The sequence below is a fragment of the Ochotona princeps genome, chromosome 6 (assembly GCF_030435755.1).
Source record: "Ochotona princeps isolate mOchPri1 chromosome 6, mOchPri1.hap1, whole genome shotgun sequence".
NCBI lineage: Eukaryota > Metazoa > Chordata > Mammalia > Lagomorpha > Ochotonidae > Ochotona > Ochotona princeps.
In genome coordinates this window covers 36,104,235-36,122,210 of record NC_080837.1, presented here as the reverse complement: position 1 = coordinate 36,122,210, position 17,976 = coordinate 36,104,235, and the positions used below count along the sequence as shown (strand labels likewise).

Genomic DNA, 17,976 nt, shown 5'->3' with positions numbered 1-17,976 from the left:
AATGGGGGCCCGCGGCGTGGCCTAGCGGCTAAAGTCCTCACCTTGAACGCGCCAGGATCCCATATGAGTGCCGGTTCTAATCTCAGCAGCTCCACTTCCCATCCAGCTCCCTGCTTGTGGTCTGGGAAAGCAGTTGAGGATGGCCCAAAGCATTGGGACCCTGCACCCGCATGGGAGACCCGGAAGAAGTTCCTGGTTCCTGGTTCCTGGCTTCGGATCGGCGCAGCACCGGCCGTTGCACTCAGTTGGGGAGTGAATCATCGGATGGAAGATCTTCCTATCTGTCTCTTCTCCTCCCTGTACATCTGACGTTGTAATAAAAATAAATAAATCTTAGAAAAAAGCAATGGGTTCTGTAGACAGACTTATGGGTCCATTGTAAGCTCCTCAATACCATCTCCCTTATCCAGTGTGACTCTCAGTCTATAAAAACCTGATGCTACTAATAAACTTCAGCTATTGACCATCAGTCAGTAGTCTTCATGTATTCTTTATCAGGCTCCATGCACCAAGTCCATCGCTGCAGGACAGTGAACACAATGCCAATACTGATCATCTCTTTACCAGGAGAGTATTATTACTAGTTCAAGGTACTTCTTTATACATAGAGAGGAAATAATTTTTAGGGAGACAAAAATTAACCAGGAGTTAAATAAACCATTCATCATTAACATTGCAAGGTTGTTTCTTTTGATTTATTATTTAATAAGTGCATGTGTCTTACACCAAAAAAACCCCCTTGCTTGCTAACGACATTCACATGCATTCTGACTTGTATCCTATAGTCCATATGTCACAGTTGTAAAACAATATTATTATTTCTCATGTCTTACAGTTCTTTATGGCTTTGGTTTTTGTCCATAAGATATATCCAAAAGGAGACAAATACAAAGCATTAAATTTTTAGCCACGTGAAATCATCGTGTGTGCGTGTGTGTGTGTGTAAATATGAGGTTATACCACTAATCTGATAAGCAGTTAGGTTCTTTTACTTCAGTAAGCTTGCAAACATCACTTTGTGAACTTTTTTTAAATGTTAAAAATTTTTGAATTGTGTTTGAGGGCCTGATGTGGTAGCCTCGTAGCTAAAGTCCTCACCTTGCATATGGGATCCCGTATGGATGCCAGTTCGTATCCCAGCTGTTCCACTTCCCATCCAGCTCCCTGCTTGTAGCCTAAGAAGGCAGTCAAAGACAGCCAAAAGCCTTGAGACCCTGCACCCTCATGGGAGAACTGGAAGAAGCTCCTGGCTCCTGGCTTCGGATTGGCTCAGCTCTGACTGTTGTGGCCACTGGGGGAGTGAGTCAGTGGATGGAAGAGCTTTCTCTCTGTCTCTCCTTCTCTCTATAAACCTGACTTTACAATAAAAATAGATAAAATTTTTAAAAAATTAAAAAATTTTATTTGAGGGTCAGAAAGACACACAAAAACAGAAAATGTTTCCGTCTGTTGGTTCACTCCCCCTAATGTCGTGACCAAGACTGTGCAAGGCCAAAGCCAGGCACACAGTCCAGGTCCTCTGCTGGGTGGCAGGAATCGAATTACGAAGTGCTGCCGCAGGGGAGGAACCCCAACTCTACAGAATTGTGCCATAAAATTAAAACTTTAAAAAAAGTGCTGCCCCAGAAAGTCTACATCAGCAGGAAGCAGGAATCAAGGCCAGAAGTTCTGATGTAAGATACAGGTGACCTAACTGCCAGGCTATACACTTGCCAGGAAGTTTGGCTTGTATTAATGTAAGGTCTCATGGGCTGCCCACCAAAAGCATCTTCATATAGATAATTGGCCAGGGCAGAGGTTATGGCACAGCTGGCTAAACTGCGACTTGGGATGTCGGCATGTCACGTCAGAATGTGGGTTTCAGTCTTGGCTTCCTACTTCTAAACCAGCTTCCTCCTCTTACTTTTATTTATTTATTTAAATTTATTTTTATTTGAATGGCAGATTTTACAGAAAGAGAATGAGACACACAAGAGAGGGGTCTACCATCTGCTGGCTCATTCCCCAAGTGGCTTGCAACAGCCAGGACTGAGCCAATCTGAAGCCTAGAGCCAGAAGCTTCTTCTGAGTCTCCCATATGGGTGCAGGACCCTAACACTTGTGTCATCCTTCACTGCCTTCCCAGGTCATAAGCAGGGAGCTGGATCAGAAGTGTAACAGCTGGGCGCACAAACTGGCACCCATATAGAGTGCTGGCACTTGTATGTGGAGGATTAGCTTTCTACATGACCATACCTGGCCCTGTTTTATTTAAATATATTTAAACCTACTTTTTGGGATTTCCCCTCTTGGTCAGTTTTACAGAGGCCTACCTGTTCCCCAAGTTTCTTGTTGTCATCAACCATAATGAGGTTGATCTGGTGTTCGGCACACAGGACCTCCACCAACTTGACATACATGGGCTCATCACAGTTGGATGGCAGCACACAGAGGTGGGCTCGGCGATTGTCTAAGGCTTTAGCTGCTTCACAGATGACACGCGCCAGGCCGTCGTGGATGAGGGTGGTCTTGAGCACCTCTTGTAAAGCAGTGTTCACGTCCATTACACCTCCGGAAGTGATGCGTTCCTTGGCCATGGTGGTGGCTTACGAGTGAAGCCAAATCTTGAATGCACTGCAAGGACAAACAGCAAAGGGTTGGCCTCAAGCAAGGCCAGCAAGCCCGGCCACGCCGCCGCACTCGCACTCACCTCAGGCCTTGCCTCCGCCCAATATTCATATAATTTTTATATATTTGAAAGGCAGAGTTAGAGAGAGATTGAGCTCTCCCATCTGCTGGTTGATTTCCTCAATGGCTGCAGCAATTGGGTCTGGGCCAGGCTGAAACCAGGAGTCAGGAGCGTCACCGTATGGTTGCCGGGGCCTAAGAACTTGGACCATCTTCCAGTGCTTTTCCCAGGCATGTTAGCAGGGAGCTGGATTGGAAGTGTAGCAGTCAGGATGCAAACCTGTGCCCAAATGGGATGCCAGCATTGCAGAGGGCAACTTTACTAGCTACATAGCAAGGTCAGCCCTGTTAACTTCCTTCTAATGCATCCTAGCATGCAGCAGATGATGGCTGATATGGTTAGGCCCCTGATACCCATGTGCAAGACTGTGTGGTGTTGTGGGCACTGGGCCTTGTCTGGCACAGCCCTGGCTGCAAATATTTGGGGAGTGAACCAGTGGCTAGAAGACCTCTTTCTCTTTCTCTCTCTCTCTCTCTCTCTCTCTCTCTCTCTCTCTCTCTCTCTCTCCCCGCCTCTCTCTCTCTCCCCGCCACTGTTAGTGTGTGTGTGTGAGAGAGAGAGAGAGAGAGAGAGAGAGAGAGAGAGACTCTTTCAAGTAGACGAAAATAAGCAAGCAAAGAATTAGTGGTTTTGGCTTCTCCTTCCACAGCTTTTCATTTCTAAGGAGGGAGTTGCTGGGGTTTGATAAAATCAAGATTTTTTTTTCCCCATCTGGAGCTCTGAGGGGACTTGGATCGCTTGACTTTATTGGGCTGCCCTTGAGCGCAGAAAATAGTGAGCAAGTGGCAGGTCAAGGGAATGGCAAGACTCCCCAAAGCTGAGAAGGAAATCAGAAAAGGTACTCAAGCGTGTGACACATCAAAAAGAAACAAGAGCACCCCCTGCTGGCCTCTCTGCTGGTGCCCCAGAATCTAACTGGCTCTGCTCCCTGGCCTCAGCCCACCAGGCTCCTGCCACACTGCCTCTCCCCTGCCCAGCATGCATGTCCTGGAGGCCTAGGGCTCACTCTAAATGTCTCTGGCCACATATGAGGAGAAAGGCCTTAATTTCCCTCCTCACCAGCTTCATTTCTCTGGCACTGAGAAAGCTGGCACCAAGATCTGCTCTCCCTCTCCCCAAGCTGCCTCAGGAAAGAGGCTGCCCTGATCTCTAGGTGCTGCATCACGGGAGTATGGAATTACGCGTAATTCCTGCTGCTACTCCCTGCTGGCTGTATGTCCTTGAGCCAACTTCTTAACCTCACTGATTCTCCTTTTACATGAAAAATAAGCAGGCTGACATCTGATTCACAGGTCTGTTCTTGGAGGCCTGAGTGAAGAGTGTATGTCCAGCTCCTGATGCATAGTAAACAAGTTCCGCTCCAGGAACTCGATGCAGACCAGCAACTGTGTTCATATTCTTTCCATCTGACCATTGCCATTTTGTTCCACAGGAGATCTGCGAGAACCCCCGGTTCATCATTGGTGGAGCCAACAGAACTGACATCTGCCAGGGAGACCTAGGTAGGAATGCCCCCTCATCTGCCCTGCCAGGTGATCCAGGGGTGACTATAAGGTATAGTCCCTCTGGGAAAGGGATAGCCATCCCCAGTGACATGTCCCCCTAGTCTTCCCTTCCAGCTCAGGGCCACTGCCACTCTGCTCAGCACGACAACAGTCCTGGTTTCCCCTGTCCTTCCTCCTCCCGAGTTAGCTGTATAGCCAGCGTTCCTTTCAGCGTAGCAAAGCTGCACATACTTAAAAACACAGGCCACTGAAGGGTCCTTTCCACTGTCCCCAACAGCTCACAATAAGGGGAGACCTTTCCAAAACAAAAAGCCACCTTTTGCCAGGAGAATGGGCAACCAAGGATCTGTTTTCGTTGAACCTTCTGTGGTGAGGAGCTGGATCGCTTCTCGGCCTTTTGGCTAAGATCAAGTGTAGGAGCTGGGCCAGCTCTGTGCTGTGCACTTGGTGAGAATCTCCACTCATGGAGAAAGGGCCCCCAAGACCAGTGAAAGAAGACCAGTAGAAGATAGGTTGAGGGGAGGCTGGGATCCAGGTTCCTGCCCCAGTATGCAGGACAGCTGCCTGCAGGGCCCTAAGAAGCCAGTGACCTTCTGGCCTTTGTAACCAAGGCCCCTATTGCTTCTTGGCCCTTTGGTTAAAATCAAGTGAAACCAGGACCCCACTTGCCAGGCAGGGACAGGGCAGGGCAGGGCAGGCCCTGGCAGCTCTCAGCCTCCCCTCTGTTCTTTCAGCATTGCAAGTACCTCAACCCTAGACCTGCCAGGATGCAAGCTAGCTGTGCTCTTAGGCTTTTCCTCATCCTGTCTATCTATCTGTCTCTCTCATTTCCACACACCCGGAGCAAAATGGCTATAGAGTCCTCTTCCCAAAAGGCGACCCAGGAATGACAAAATGCCCACATCTCATCCCTTCTTGGTGTCCTCTGCAGACTGACTCCAGGGCTTTACTCACAACACAACAAAGATCTCTGGGTTAATGGTGACTGGAAACTTGGTCTTTGCCCAGGTTACAAGGGACAGAAGGACTCACACCTTGGTGCTGTGGGGCTGGGCAACTTTCAGCAGGTGTTAGGAAGAATGAGCTAATCATGATTGCCTATTGTCCTGTCTCTAGTGAGGTACAAAAGAAAAGTGGATTCCTATTGCAAAAAGAGGACTTGCCTGGGCTTCAGGTGAAGGTACAGTCCCCAGACCTTGTGGACTGTAGCCATGAAGTCTGGCCAGAGTCTCCCTCCATGGTGAGGTACTCCATGAGGTCAGATCTGGAAGCAGGATGCCAGGCACCAGGAGAATCCTTATTCTTCCAAGGAATGGGACTGCCAGCTGGTTGAGGTCTTCCTGCTCCCTGGAGGGCACCCTAATACAGCCCATGCCACGTGTCCACCTACAGGGGACTGCTGGTTCCTCGCAGCCATCGCCTGTCTCACCCTGAACGAGCGGCTGCTTTTCCGTGTCATCCCCCATGATCAGAGCTTCACCGAGAACTATGCAGGCATCTTCCACTTCCAGGTGAGCAATGGCAGGTGCAGTGGCAGTGGTGGTCCACTGGTCTCCTACCTCGACTTCCTTGGCAGCTTCTGGAAGTGTTCTATTGTCTCCACCATGAGAATGGGCAGGGACCCCACCTCACAGCTTTCAGTTGATTTTTCACCATACTACCTCTACCCCATCTTCACCCCCACCCCAACTTCCACTGTATTCCAGAAAGAAGTCCTGGTTGCTGACTAGTGGGTTTATTGTCACTCCCCAGCCAGCTGTCTGCTGTGTTGCTGTCCTTCTCAAACAGGTGCAAGGAGTGTCTACATCAGCAAATCCTAGGACTTTGGGTTGTTATAGAGAAGATGTGGAGCCATGACCCTCAGCTCATGCTCATTTCTAGTCCCTTAGGGCAGGCCATCCAAGCCCATCTCTTACCTCTTCTAGGCTCAGGGAAGTGGTCTGTCTGCTTGTCTTGAACCTCAGGCCTGACAACCCTGGATTGGGGGGTCCAGCTATGGTGCCCTCAGAACACAGGAGAGGTGGCAGGCCCACAGCTGCTTTGGTTCTCTGCTCCATCCAACTAGCAGTGTCCCTTCCATCGCAGTATTTGAAAGGCCTGGTAATATCCAAAGGGCCTCAATGACCAAGGCCAGACAGATCTTCTGTCCTCTGGCTCTTTGTCAGTTACAACTGACAGGCTCAAAAGGAGCCCTCAGGACTACTACAGCTGGGCAGTGATGTTGCTCCAGCCACCCTCCCCCATGGGTGATACCCTTGCTGCTTCTAGAGTGACTGCCTGGTTGGTTAGTCATCACAAGCACTCCATGGCCTCTTCACCCAGACCAACAATTCTCATCCAGCAGAGCCACCTCAATACAGACACCCAGGCCCTGCACCCAACTCCCCAGTCCTGGGGTAGTCACCAGGTACCTGCTATCCCCTGCTGCAGGCTGGATTCTACAGGATATACCGAGTCTTGTGCGATTTATTCCCTGCCGTCAGGGCACTCATTCCAAAAGAGGGAGAGCCACTTCCCACCCCAAGCTCAGAGGAGCAGGAGGCAGCACCCGGCTTCCAGGCCTTGGAAATGTTACTGCTTTGGGAGCCAAGAGCCCCTTGCAGGAGCTAGGATCTGAGCTGGGGACCCTCTGCTTGCTCCCATGCAGTTCTGGCGTTATGGAGACTGGGTCGATGTGGTCATCGATGACTGCCTGCCAACCTACAATAATCAACTGGTTTTCACCAAGTCTAACCACCGCAATGAGTTTTGGAGTGCTCTGCTGGAGAAGGCTTATGCCAAGTAAGGCCACCCTGTGGAAGGGATGTTGATGATGATGATGATGTATGTGTGTGTGTGTATGTGTGTGCACACGCACGCACGCACATGAGGGCCAACCTAGGTCTCCCTCAGACTTGTACATGTGTATGTCCACTGGGAACCAAAGTTAGAGCAGTACCCCCCAGCAATCAGAGAAAACATGAAGTTAGAGAAGGTTTGTATGGGAAACCTTTGGCTCCCTGCAGCATGTATTTCCATTCTGTGCTGGTGCAGATCTTGGCTCCAAACATCCTTTTCTCTGAAGCTCTGACCCCAGAGCCTGGCCTGGTGGCTTGGCCTCTGAAGCTTGCAGTATATTCACAGGCATCACTGTCTGCTCCCTAACCCCCTCCCCATCCCACTTGGAGACTCTACCTCAGATGCTAATGGCCTCCAGGTTCAGGATGCAGCAGTAGAAAGAAAATCATCAGGCTGTGGGGATGGTGGGGATGGGATCCCAGTGCTGCTGGCTCTCTGGCCTTAGGTGAATTGCCTGGCCTATTGAGCTTAGCGCTGTATATAGGGTGATGGGGAGGTGGTCATATCCACAGCACCCAGGGATGCCACTGTGCTGGCGGCTGTTGCCCAAACCAGCTGCATTGAGCTCTGTGGCGTGGTCAGTCTCCATACTTTCTCCAAGGCTACATGGCTCCTATGAGGCTCTGAAAGGTGGGAACACCACCGAGGCCATGGAGGACTTCACCGGAGGGGTGACCGAGTTCTTCGAGATCAAGGATGCTCCCCGGGACATGTACAAGATCATGAGGAAGGCCATTGAGAGAGGCTCCCTCATGGGCTGCTCCATTGATGTAAGTGTGGGGCCTGGGGCACTGGGTAGCACCACAGAACCATCTTCCCGGGACAGAGAAAAAGTTGTTGCTTCAGGAAACTGGAAGTCACTCTGAATCATGACAGCTGGGCATGTCTCAAAACGGAGTAGTTCCCAGAGATAGCCAGTCAAGAGGGCAAGGACATTCTGAGCCCTGGTCTTGGGGCAGAGAGATGCAAGGGGCCCCTCAGTCTGTGGATTCTCAGCCGTCAGAGCTGTACAGTCCCAACCTGGTCCCATTCAGCTGACCACATCTCTGGCACGGGCTTCCCATTTTCCCTGGAGAACCTCCTGGTCATTGAGTTTGTCCACATCCCTGACTTGGGATGTGGGCTTTGCACTGCTATCTGGGAGGAGGTTGGCCTGCAGGGCATCTGTGCAACAAGGGGACAGGAGCTGAGAACGAAGGGCAAGGAGGTAGCAGTTCACAGCCAGGCCTCCTGGGCCCCAGGAGACATGCCTTACCTGAGAGCTGCTCAAGGTGGCGGAGGGGGCAGGATGTAGATAATTCCTTGTCCTCACAGTGTCTGGGGGAAGCCTGAAACATCTGGGCACCAACTCCACAGGGACAGTGTCTGCATGTTTTTGCCTCTCTGCCTGTCTTCTCTATTGATCTTTCCTTGTCTATCCCTTCCCTTCTCTCTACTTCCTGTCCTTTCCACCCTCCTTTGTCTGCTCCCTGGCCTGTCCCGGGGTGTACCCCCCTGCCCATCCCTCCCCTGTCGGGTCTCAGGATGGCACCAACATGACCTTTGGAACCTCTCCTTCTGGTCTCAACATGGGGGAGTTGATTGCACGGATGGTGAGGAATATGGATAACTCGCTGCTCAGGGACTCAGACCTCATACCACAAGGCTCAGATGACAGACCAACCCGGGTGTGTAAATCCTGCATTGTCCGCGCTGACCCACAGTCCCCCTCCCTGCCCAGCTGCATGCCCGGCTCCCTGGCCTTGTAAGTGTCCGACTCCTTGTGGCATCTTGGCAGACAAAGCGAAATCTTGGGCTCTGACCCCTGGTCCACTGCCCCGCTGCTCACAGTGCTCGTAGTCTCATGGGCTCATTCTTTCACACACTACGCAGGTTCATGGGAGGCACCTGGGCCACACAAGAAGCATGGCGGAAAATGTAACCCCTGCTTTCCACTCCTCATTCACTAAATGTCCTTCCAAGATTGTCCTCTGCATGCAGTTACACTGTGACTTAAAGGATGTTGTTGTGTTACATGTACTTCTTGGCAACTTTTTCCAGTTGGCTTTCTATTAAATGACTATTCTCTTTTAATATTTTTAATAGCTGTGCAATATGACACAATGCACAAGGGTTATCATTTCCTTACCCAAGATCCTGTTATTAAAAAGCTAGAGTCCTTTTTTCTTTTTTAGGGGTGCTGGTGGTGGATGCGGGGCAAGGCTGCTACTATTCAAAATGCCAAATTCTTGTATCTGTGTGAATCTAAGATAAATTCCACAGGACAGATCTCAGACACACACACAAACATGCATGCATACACACACACACACACACACACACACTCTGAAATGCACTAGCTGAAACTGTGAAGGCCCTGTCTAGGACACCTTGGGCTTTGGCGATCCTAACTTCCTGCCCAAGCATCCCAGCCAGGGTTCCAACTTAGACCTATATTTGAGAAGGAAGGTCCTCTGAATCCATTCCCTGGGTGCTGGGGCTCATGATGGTTCTGTTATCCCATTTCAGGTGGCTGCGCATGGGGTAAGGGGAAAAAAGAAGGGTTAGACCTATGAGGGTACTTTCAAAGATTCACAGTAAAATGCAATCCGAAGATACGTTAATTTTTGTGTAGAATTTTTGAGCTCCACATATAATTTTTGCCCAATATTTTTCATGAACCATGTGAGGACCTGTATGTGCAGATTTCAAAGTGGCTTTGAAGTAAATTTTCCTTTTCATTGTGTTTTCCACAAACATTTTGAAGTCACCTCGACTATACCTCTTCATCAAATCCCTCCTCTCAGTCCCTTTCTCAGCTAGAAACTCAGTCCTGGCTGGGCTCAGGGAGGGAGGGAGGAGCCTGGCCTCCATGGTGGCCCCACCATGGTGGCCCCACCATCTAGCTTGCTGCTGGGATGGCACCAAAGTCTTAAAGGGTCAGTGAGGGTCTGCTACTGGTAGCAGAGGCACACTTTCAGGGAGTCCCAGGAACCAGCCAGTGTGAGCTTTGCAAGGAGCAGAGCTCTGGCTCCCAGCTGCTGATGGACTGCCTGGTGTTTGCTCCACAGACCATCGTCCCTGTCCAGTATGAGACAAGAATGGCTTGTGGCCTGGTCAGAGGTCATGCCTACTCAGTCACAGGGCTAGAGGAGGTGAGTCTGGTGGGGCATAGCAGGGCTTGGGGACCTCACCTGGGTTGACCTCCAGAAGTCAGGACTCGGATACCGCTCTTCCCCAACTGCAGAGCTTAGCGTCCAACTGGGGGATTCCACTCAAGGACAACACCACACGTCCTGGGGGAGGAGGGACCCTCAGGAATACCCACTTTACCCATGCTTTTAGTGCTAAGGTTGCAAGTTTCCCAGTGTTTCCAAGGAACAAACAGAAGCATGTTTTGTGGTTTCTATCATTTTGTGCTCTGACAGTATCCATGTTTTGTTCCCTCCTGGGTCATGAGAGACAGGGACTTTGTCAGGCTTGTCACACACAGTCGAGCAGGTGGTGCCCTGAGCAGACGCTTGGGCAGGAACTTGTAGCCAGTGGGATCAAGGGATGCATTTCCTTTCTTTCTTTTGTTCTTTCTTTCTTTCTTTTACTATTATTGTTTTTTATTCTTAGTTTCTATTATACAGCTTTGTAGGTATAGGGCTTCCCCTCTTTCCCTCCTTATCCTCCCTCCCACATCTCCCCTCCCCATTGTCCCCTGTATTTTACAATAATATAGTTCTTTAGCTAAGTCTCGACTCCAATTTTTTATGAGACTTTAGATGTAAGCAATGGTATAGAGTTTAGTATCTTGTTGTCAAGGTATATTTAACAGTTTTGGGGTGTCCACCTTTTATTCGGGAGTAGAGATGCATACTGCAGCCTCACTGATTTCTCTGAAAGCAGCTTTTGTTTGCAGTTCTTAACAGGGGTTGTCTGTTAATTCCCACCTAGATTTCTAAATTCTTTTTTTTTTTTTAAGATTTATTCATTTTATTACAGCCAGATATACACAGAGGAGGAGAGACAGAGAGGAAGATCTTCCGTCCGATGATTCACTCCCCAAGTGAGCCACAACAGGCCGATGCGCACCAATCCGAAGCCGGGAACCTGGAACCTCTTCCGGGTCTCCCACGCGGGTGCTGGGTCCCAATGCATTGGGCCATCCTCGACTGCTTTCCCAGGCCACAAGCAGGGAGCTGGATGGGAAGTGGAGCTGCCGGGATTAGAACCGGCGCCCATATGGGATCCCGGGGCTTTCAAGGCGAGGACTTTAGCTGCTAGGCCACGCCGCCGGGCCCAATTTCTAAATTCTTATGAAGGGCCTATCCCATACCCCCTGCTTCTTCCCAACGGCTGCTGTAGCCTTGGCTGTGCTGTGGGAAAGCACTCCTCAGAAGAGACAGAGGAGACCACCATGCCTTGACTCTTAAGGCTCAACAGTGAGCTGCTGACTGGTCTCCTGGGCTCAGGCCAGCCAGGACAAAGCCAGCATCCCCACAGGGCTTCATTACTTGGCCCCATCCCTGTCCTCTGGGCAGCACAGAAGACCCCCTTTCTAGAAGTCTCCTCACATGAGAGCTTCTCTTTGCCCAAGGCCCTGTTCAAAGGTGAGAAAGTGAAGTTGGTGCGCCTACGGAACCCTTGGGGCCAGGTGGAGTGGAATGGCTCTTGGAGTGACGGGTAGGTAGGGGCAACAAACAGAGGTGACCTGGAGGGAGGGAGATGTGCATTTGAAGAGGACCCTTTGTGCCCCACCAGTTGTCTCCTCTGCTGGTCTAGCTCACCATTGTGGTGACCCAGCCTTGAACATCCAGCCAGCATTGACCTCCTTCCAGTTGGTGGCTCCATTGTGGTGGCTGCTGACAGTTGAGTTCTGCTCAGTGAATCAGGAACACACATGAGCTGTCTTCCTTCCCTCTTTAAGAAGAGAGTGTATAAAACCCTCCTGGCCTTTAGCCACCCAATGCTGGGCTGTGTCCTGGCCAGATGGCTGTCCTTGGCCTTTTTCTTGGTCAAGCTCAGGTGGTTTCTCATACAGTCGGTGCTAAGCTCATGGTGTGGTAGTGGGATTCCATGTGCTTACCCCAGCCTTGTGAGGAGTGATGAAATCTCTTGCCTCCTGAAGCTGAGGAACCAGAGCTGGTGGGTGACCTAATTGGCCCAAGGTGACATAGCAAGAGCTGTCACTGAATGGCAACCCCAGTTGGTCTGTTTCCAGAGCCCAACTCAAACTTTCAGATGTGTGGGGGAGCAGAGATTTCACCAGAAGTGGAATAAGCCCCTACAAATACACCCACAGAGTCTAGTCTTTGTGGTAAGGGTTGTGGGAGGTCGTGGCCTGGGTTTGTACAGAAGGGAATGAATTGGATGGGCCTTGTAATGGTCCATGCCAGCTGCAGCACTGAGATTTCCTGGCCCTGTAGTTTGCCCATACTTCCTTGATAACCATGCCCATTCCAGCCCATATCAAGCCCCATTTTCTTCCTCTCACACCCTGTCTTTCCTATCAGCTGGAAGGACTGGAGCTTCGTGGACAAAGACGAGAGGGCCCGTCTACAGCACCAGGTCACTGAGGATGGGGAGTTTTGGTGAGTACACAGGTAGGAGGACTGAGCAGGGCAAGGACTGGATAGAGGGATAAAACCTCAAGCCTCCATGGCTAGACAGAGGCATCTGACTCCAGCACATGGGATATCTGGGACTGACCTCCCTCCTCCTCCTCCAGTCTAAGACTGTGGGAAGATGGGTGTCTGAGTGGAACCCAGGAAGTCTCCATGATGACTGAACCAGAATCCAAGCAATATACCGTGGCCTTTGTATCACCTGTGCCCACGCTGCTGAGCCACTCATGCTCTGTGGCTGTAACACAACTCTTCTCTGAGCACATGAAACTGAACTTACCCTGATCTCTCAATGCCACCCTTGTTCTCGAACCCCAGCTTCTAGAGGAGCTTCCTTGAGGACCCCTAAATGCACCTGTGTTCGTGATACTCATCACCCTGGATGTTGCTTCCTGGCTTGTCCTCTCCCAAATGATCCCAGGGCTTAGCACCGTGTGTCCATTAAGACAGGAGACCTAAATTTCTGTTGCACTTCCCCAGCCAGGATGCAAGAGTTTGAGTAATTAGTGGAAGGTATGAGAGAGTCTGTGGATAAATACATCAGAAACTGACAATGTTCACTCTAAACAACAGCTAGCACCCCATGGGGGCACTGACCAAGTGCCTTTGGTCGATTGAGTTGGTCAGGGAAGCTCAACAGTCTCCGCTTTGCCCTACTTCTGCACTGTTCTCTCTACCCCTCTTTCCATTCCCCAGGATGTCATATGAGGACTTCATCTTCCACTTCACTAAGCTGGAGATCTGCAACCTCACGGCTGATGCCCTGGAGTCTGACAAGCTCCAGACCTGGACCGTGTCGGTGAATGAGGGCCGCTGGGTGCGGGGCTGTTCTGCTGGAGGCTGTCGCAACTTCCCAGGTGGGAGACACTCCACAGAGGCAAGGAGGGGAGGTTGGCCAAGCAGCACAAGTGCTGCAAGACAGGGTGACCTTGACCTTGACTGTCCTTTCCTGAGCTCCTTCTATGGTCCTGACATCCAGAATCTCTGTAAACCCTCCCCGTGTTACTGAGGAGGACACTGCTGTGCTCCAGAGCTGACAATGGGGAGCTGATAGCAACTGTTATTAAGGGTATGTTTACTTAAGACAAAATTAAAGAAGGGGAGAGACAGAGAGCTGACAATGGTGTTTGAGCAATAAACTGATTCAGAACAAGCACAGGATGGCCCTAGAGGACCACGTGGGCAGCCAGTGCAGAAGTTCAAGTTGGGGACTGGATATGTGGGAACGTGTACAGGGTGATGTGTGGGACAGAAACAATGAGGAATGACATCAAGAATGGCAAGGGGTTTAGTTTGGGACATGGAAAGGTTGAGGTGCTTATAGGATACCAAGATGAAGATTTTCAATAGAGTTAGATGGGTGAACTAGAAAGGCACATGATAATAGGCTAACTCAGTAAGTGCTGGCAGGAAGGAAGGAGAGAACAAGAGACCAAGGCTGCAGTGTATGGCTCAGATGCCATCTACAAGTTGGGGACAGTTACAAAAGGGAAAGCAGTAAGACTGCCTAGGACAGCAGCTCCAGCAGGATGAAAGGAGACAACCAGATCCAGGGGCCTGATGACAATGAAGGGGCAGGTGAGCAAAGTTAAAACCAGTAGCCAGATAGATCTGAAACTACCAAGTTTAGAGAGGAGGCAAGAACTGCTCAGCTTCTGTTTGGTGCCTTCCACCAGAGAATGAAGCAAATGCATGGGGTTTTTCACAGATACTCCTGGAGCCCCTAGATGCCCGGGGTTCCGCAAGGAGACCGAGCCAATGGGATGGATGGACAGATGGGTGGGATTTATCAGGATTCACCTATTGTGGGTCAGCTTATGCAGTCATGGAAGCTAGCAAGTCCTATGCCAGGCCTCCTGCAAGCTGGAGCCCTGGGTCACCAGTAATGCAGGCTCAGTCCCAGCCTGAAGGCATCTGGAGCAAGGAAACTGCAGGTGTCATTCTGGGTCGCAGGCTTGGAGGCCTGAGAACCCCAGGGGGAGGGAGGCACTCGCCTCAAAGGTCGGAGACCTGGGCTTTCATGGCCAAGGGCAGCAGGAGGAGGAGTGGACAGGAGTTGACCACACCTTACCCCTGCCTTTCTGTTGCATCCAAGCTGTTTGAACGGCTCCCCTTGGCAGGGAAGGTGACCTCTGCCCCCTTTGTGGCCCACCTGCTCTGCAGCCACAACAGGAAGAATGTCCTCACCCTACTGAGCTGCCACCCCAAGTTCACTGTCCCCTGGGAACTAGGGACAAACAGTTGCTTCAACTGCCTTCCCTCCCTGTCCTCTCTCTGTGGGGCAGAACTGAGTGTGCTTGTTTCCTTCTGTGGGGGGTTGCAGACACGTTTTGGACCAACCCCCAGTACCGACTGAAGCTCCTGGAGGAGGACGACGATCCTGACGACTCAGAGGTGATCTGCAGCTTCCTGGTGGCCCTGATGCAGAAGAACCGGCGGAAAGACCGCAAGCTGGGGGCCAACCTCTTCACCATCGGCTTCGCCATCTACGAGGTGCGCCAGCCCTGGGGCCACCACCTTCCCGCCCAGGGAAGCTTCTGTACTTTCTCTGTGCTCAGGCACCCCTAGCCCACCTTTGCTGGAAACAACCAGAAAACATGGGGTAGGGGGCTGGGCCAGCTGGCAGGACCCTGGCGGTAAGGGGTGGGTCACAGGTCTGCCTGCCTTCCCTCTGTCCTGGTGGCCTCTCCCTCCTGCAAGTTCCTTATCCTCATTCTCACCTGAAGCACCTTCTGTTTTTCCCCAAGGTTCCCAAAGAGGTACAGCAGTGGCAGCAGCTGGTCATGGTGGGCGTCGCCTGTGGTGCCTGCATTTCTCTGAGTCTCCCTGGTGGGGTCCACGGGCAGGACAGGCCATGGCTGGCCCCGTGACCACCATCCCTACATTGAGCACCGCTGCCCTTTTCCCCTTCCCACCCCCAGACACTCCACCTGCCGGGGCACACACACCTACTTGGACACACTCCTGGATCCTGCCCAGGGTGGCTGCCCTCTTATGGAATGGGGTAGGGTGGGATGAGGACAGCCGGCTCCCTGAGAGCCCAGGCAAGCCCCCCTCCCCAGCTGGAGGGGTCTCTGGTGAGTGATACTGTTATCTGGGTATGGCAGACTTGACTTGGTGCTTCTGAGTCACCAAAAAGGAAGAGGAGGTGAGGTCAGAAACCCCCCATGGGCTGAGCTATGTGAGGCCATGGGACCCAAAAGTGGATGATCAGGAGGTTGGGGAGGAGACGCTGAGGGGACCATGGGCAGGACAGGGTGTCCTCTTGCCAGCGCTCCCATGGTGAGCTCTTTTGTCCGCCAGATGCACGGGAACAAGCAGCACCTGCAGAAGGACTTTTTCCTATACAACGCCTCCAAGGCCAGGAGCAAGACCTACATCAACATGCGAGAGGTGTCCCAGCGCTTCCGCTTGCCCCCCAGCGAATATGTCATTGTGCCCTCCACCTATGAGCCCCACCAGGAGGGTGAGTTCATCCTGAGGGTCTTCTCAGAAAAGCGGAACCTCTCAGAGTAAGTACCAGTCCCACAGAAAGCTCACATTGCCCGTTCTAGAGACTTGGGGTACTGAGCCAGGTTGTACCTGTTCCCCCACTCCCCACATGGCCACTATCCACTAGTCCATTTCTTCAGTGATCCTGGAGATGTTTCCTGAGAATCTGTCACAAACACATTCCAGGCCCTCAAGACTATAGCAGTTAACAGGAAGAAAGCCCTGTGTTCATGAGGTTTATGTCCCAGCATGGGACAGGAACCACTGACAGTACCTTGCATTGGAAGAAATCATAGGGAGCAAATCAAAGTAGGGGTGACCAATGTCTTGCATTGTGGGGGGCCAGAAAACTAGCATGGCCACATCTGCCCTTGGGCCTTGACCTCAACGCTGAGTTAAAAAGGCTGGCCACTCTGCTCATTGTCCCCAGAAGTGGTGCCATGTCCATGGGGGTAGGCAGTTGGGTCATCCCTCGGCCAGCTCTGGCCAGCACCCAAAAGATCCCCCCTCCCTGGGTGTGGCAGTTGGGGGTGGTGCCTGGGGTGGGAAACGCTAATGAAGGGGGTTCTGTTGAGGCCCACCTGACTTGGCCACTGTGGAGCCAGGTGACCTCTACAGATCCTCCAGGTGCTTCTGCTGGCTCCTGGTGACAGACACGAAGATGCTGTCATGTTTGTACCCTCACAGGGAAGCTGAGAATACAATCTCCGTGGACCGGCCTGTGGTGAGTTGTTGTTATTCTGTTCTTGAAGTATCAAAAACAGACATCAAAGAGGGAGGGAGATTTTCCATTTGTTCGTTCACTCACCTGGAAGCTCACTCTGAGACAGGCTGAAATCAGGGACCAGGAACTACATCTGGGTCTCCCGCATGAATTATAGGGGTACTTGGACCATCACCTGCTGCCTCCCAGGAAGCTGGGTAGGTAGTGGATTAGCAAGGACTCCAGTCTGGCACTCCGATATGGGATGGCAGCATTGCAAGTGGAGGCTTAGCGCACTGCACCACAATGTTGGACTGTTTTATTTTTTTGATAGTGGAGTGTTGTTTATTTAGCTCTTTTGAAAAAGGTAATATTGTCTGATCTAGTGATCTAGGCAAAAGACAAGCAGTGATGGCGCAGAGGGCAGAGCTTGGCAGAGGGATGGGGGACCAGGCAGTGCAGAGCAATCCCTGCATGTGGCTGTAACTTCTGGGCATGGCCACAAAGGGGCCTTCTGGAAGAAAGAAGGGAGAAGCAGTCTGAACAGAGGGAGGAAATGAGGGCATTGGAACTGACAAGAGCAGTGGTTGACATTGGATTGAGGCTAGATAACATTTGACTTCTGATGCATATATATATGTATATATATATATGTGTATACATTTAATTTTATTTTTTTATTTTATGATACAATTCCATAAGCTCTGGGATTTTCCTTACTTCCTCTCCAAACTCCCTCCTCCCCCCAACTGATTTTCCCCATATTGCAACAATGGTATAGTCCTTCATAAGCAGTCATAAGTCCATTATTGTGCTTTCTAAGTTCTGATACATTTTTTAAAGGCCTATCAGCTCTGGACCCAGCACCAAAACCTGGGTTCTTTTAAATTAGCTTAGTGGTCTGGGCTGGTGACATGGTGACATGACCATTCTGAGTCAATTTGCTCTTCTCCATATAAAGGGCATCAAGTGACTTCCAAGGCCTTGGTGAGGCCTAAATCCATGGGATGGTACACATGAAGCCCCTGGCCCATCAGGGGCACTCCCAAGGTCATCACTCGGGTCCTCTCCCCATGTCCTGTGTCATGGATGCCGCACAGTCTCTAGAAAGTAGGCAGG

The 17,976-nt window shown here is 51.2% G+C and overlaps 2 protein-coding genes across 6 annotated transcripts in view; one reads left to right on the top strand and one right to left on the bottom strand.

Annotated features, from left to right (window-relative positions):
• The window catches only part of CAPN3 (calpain 3), a 41,620-nt gene that overhangs the window by 14,957 nt on the left and 8,687 nt on the right, over positions 1-17,976 (top strand). For 2 of the 5 annotated variants that reach the window (XM_004578147.2, XM_004578148.2), the window contains exons 2-13: positions 4,161-4,230; positions 5,626-5,744; positions 6,881-7,014; positions 7,673-7,841; positions 10,122-10,205; positions 11,636-11,721; positions 12,552-12,629; positions 13,359-13,519; positions 14,986-15,155; positions 15,410-15,421; positions 15,966-16,174; positions 16,842-16,878. In XM_004578147.2, the coding sequence (XP_004578204.1) occupies positions 4,161-4,230; positions 5,626-5,744; positions 6,881-7,014; positions 7,673-7,841; positions 10,122-10,205; positions 11,636-11,721; positions 12,552-12,629; positions 13,359-13,519; positions 14,986-15,155; positions 15,410-15,421; positions 15,966-16,174; positions 16,842-16,878 (1,329 nt within the window). Of the gene's footprint in view, positions 1-4,160; positions 4,231-5,625; positions 5,745-6,880; positions 7,015-7,672; positions 7,842-8,594; positions 8,739-10,121; positions 10,206-11,635; positions 11,722-12,551; positions 12,630-13,358; positions 13,520-14,985; positions 15,156-15,409; positions 15,422-15,595; positions 16,175-16,841; positions 16,879-17,976 lie in introns of those variants that run through there. The other 3 variants (XM_004578145.2, XM_058666002.1, XM_058666003.1) reach the window with 3 other exon arrangements.
• LOC105941934 (small ribosomal subunit protein eS12-like) lies at positions 2,247-2,576 on the bottom strand. The gene has a single exon (XM_036495445.2). The coding sequence runs from the start codon at positions 2,574-2,576 to the stop codon at positions 2,247-2,249; it is 330 nt and encodes a 109-aa protein (XP_036351338.2).

Coding starts and splice junctions, on each gene's coding strand:
- LOC105941934 (XM_036495445.2), bottom strand. CDS start 2,576: ATGGCCAAGGAACGCATCACTTCCGGAGGTGTAATGGACGTGAACACT.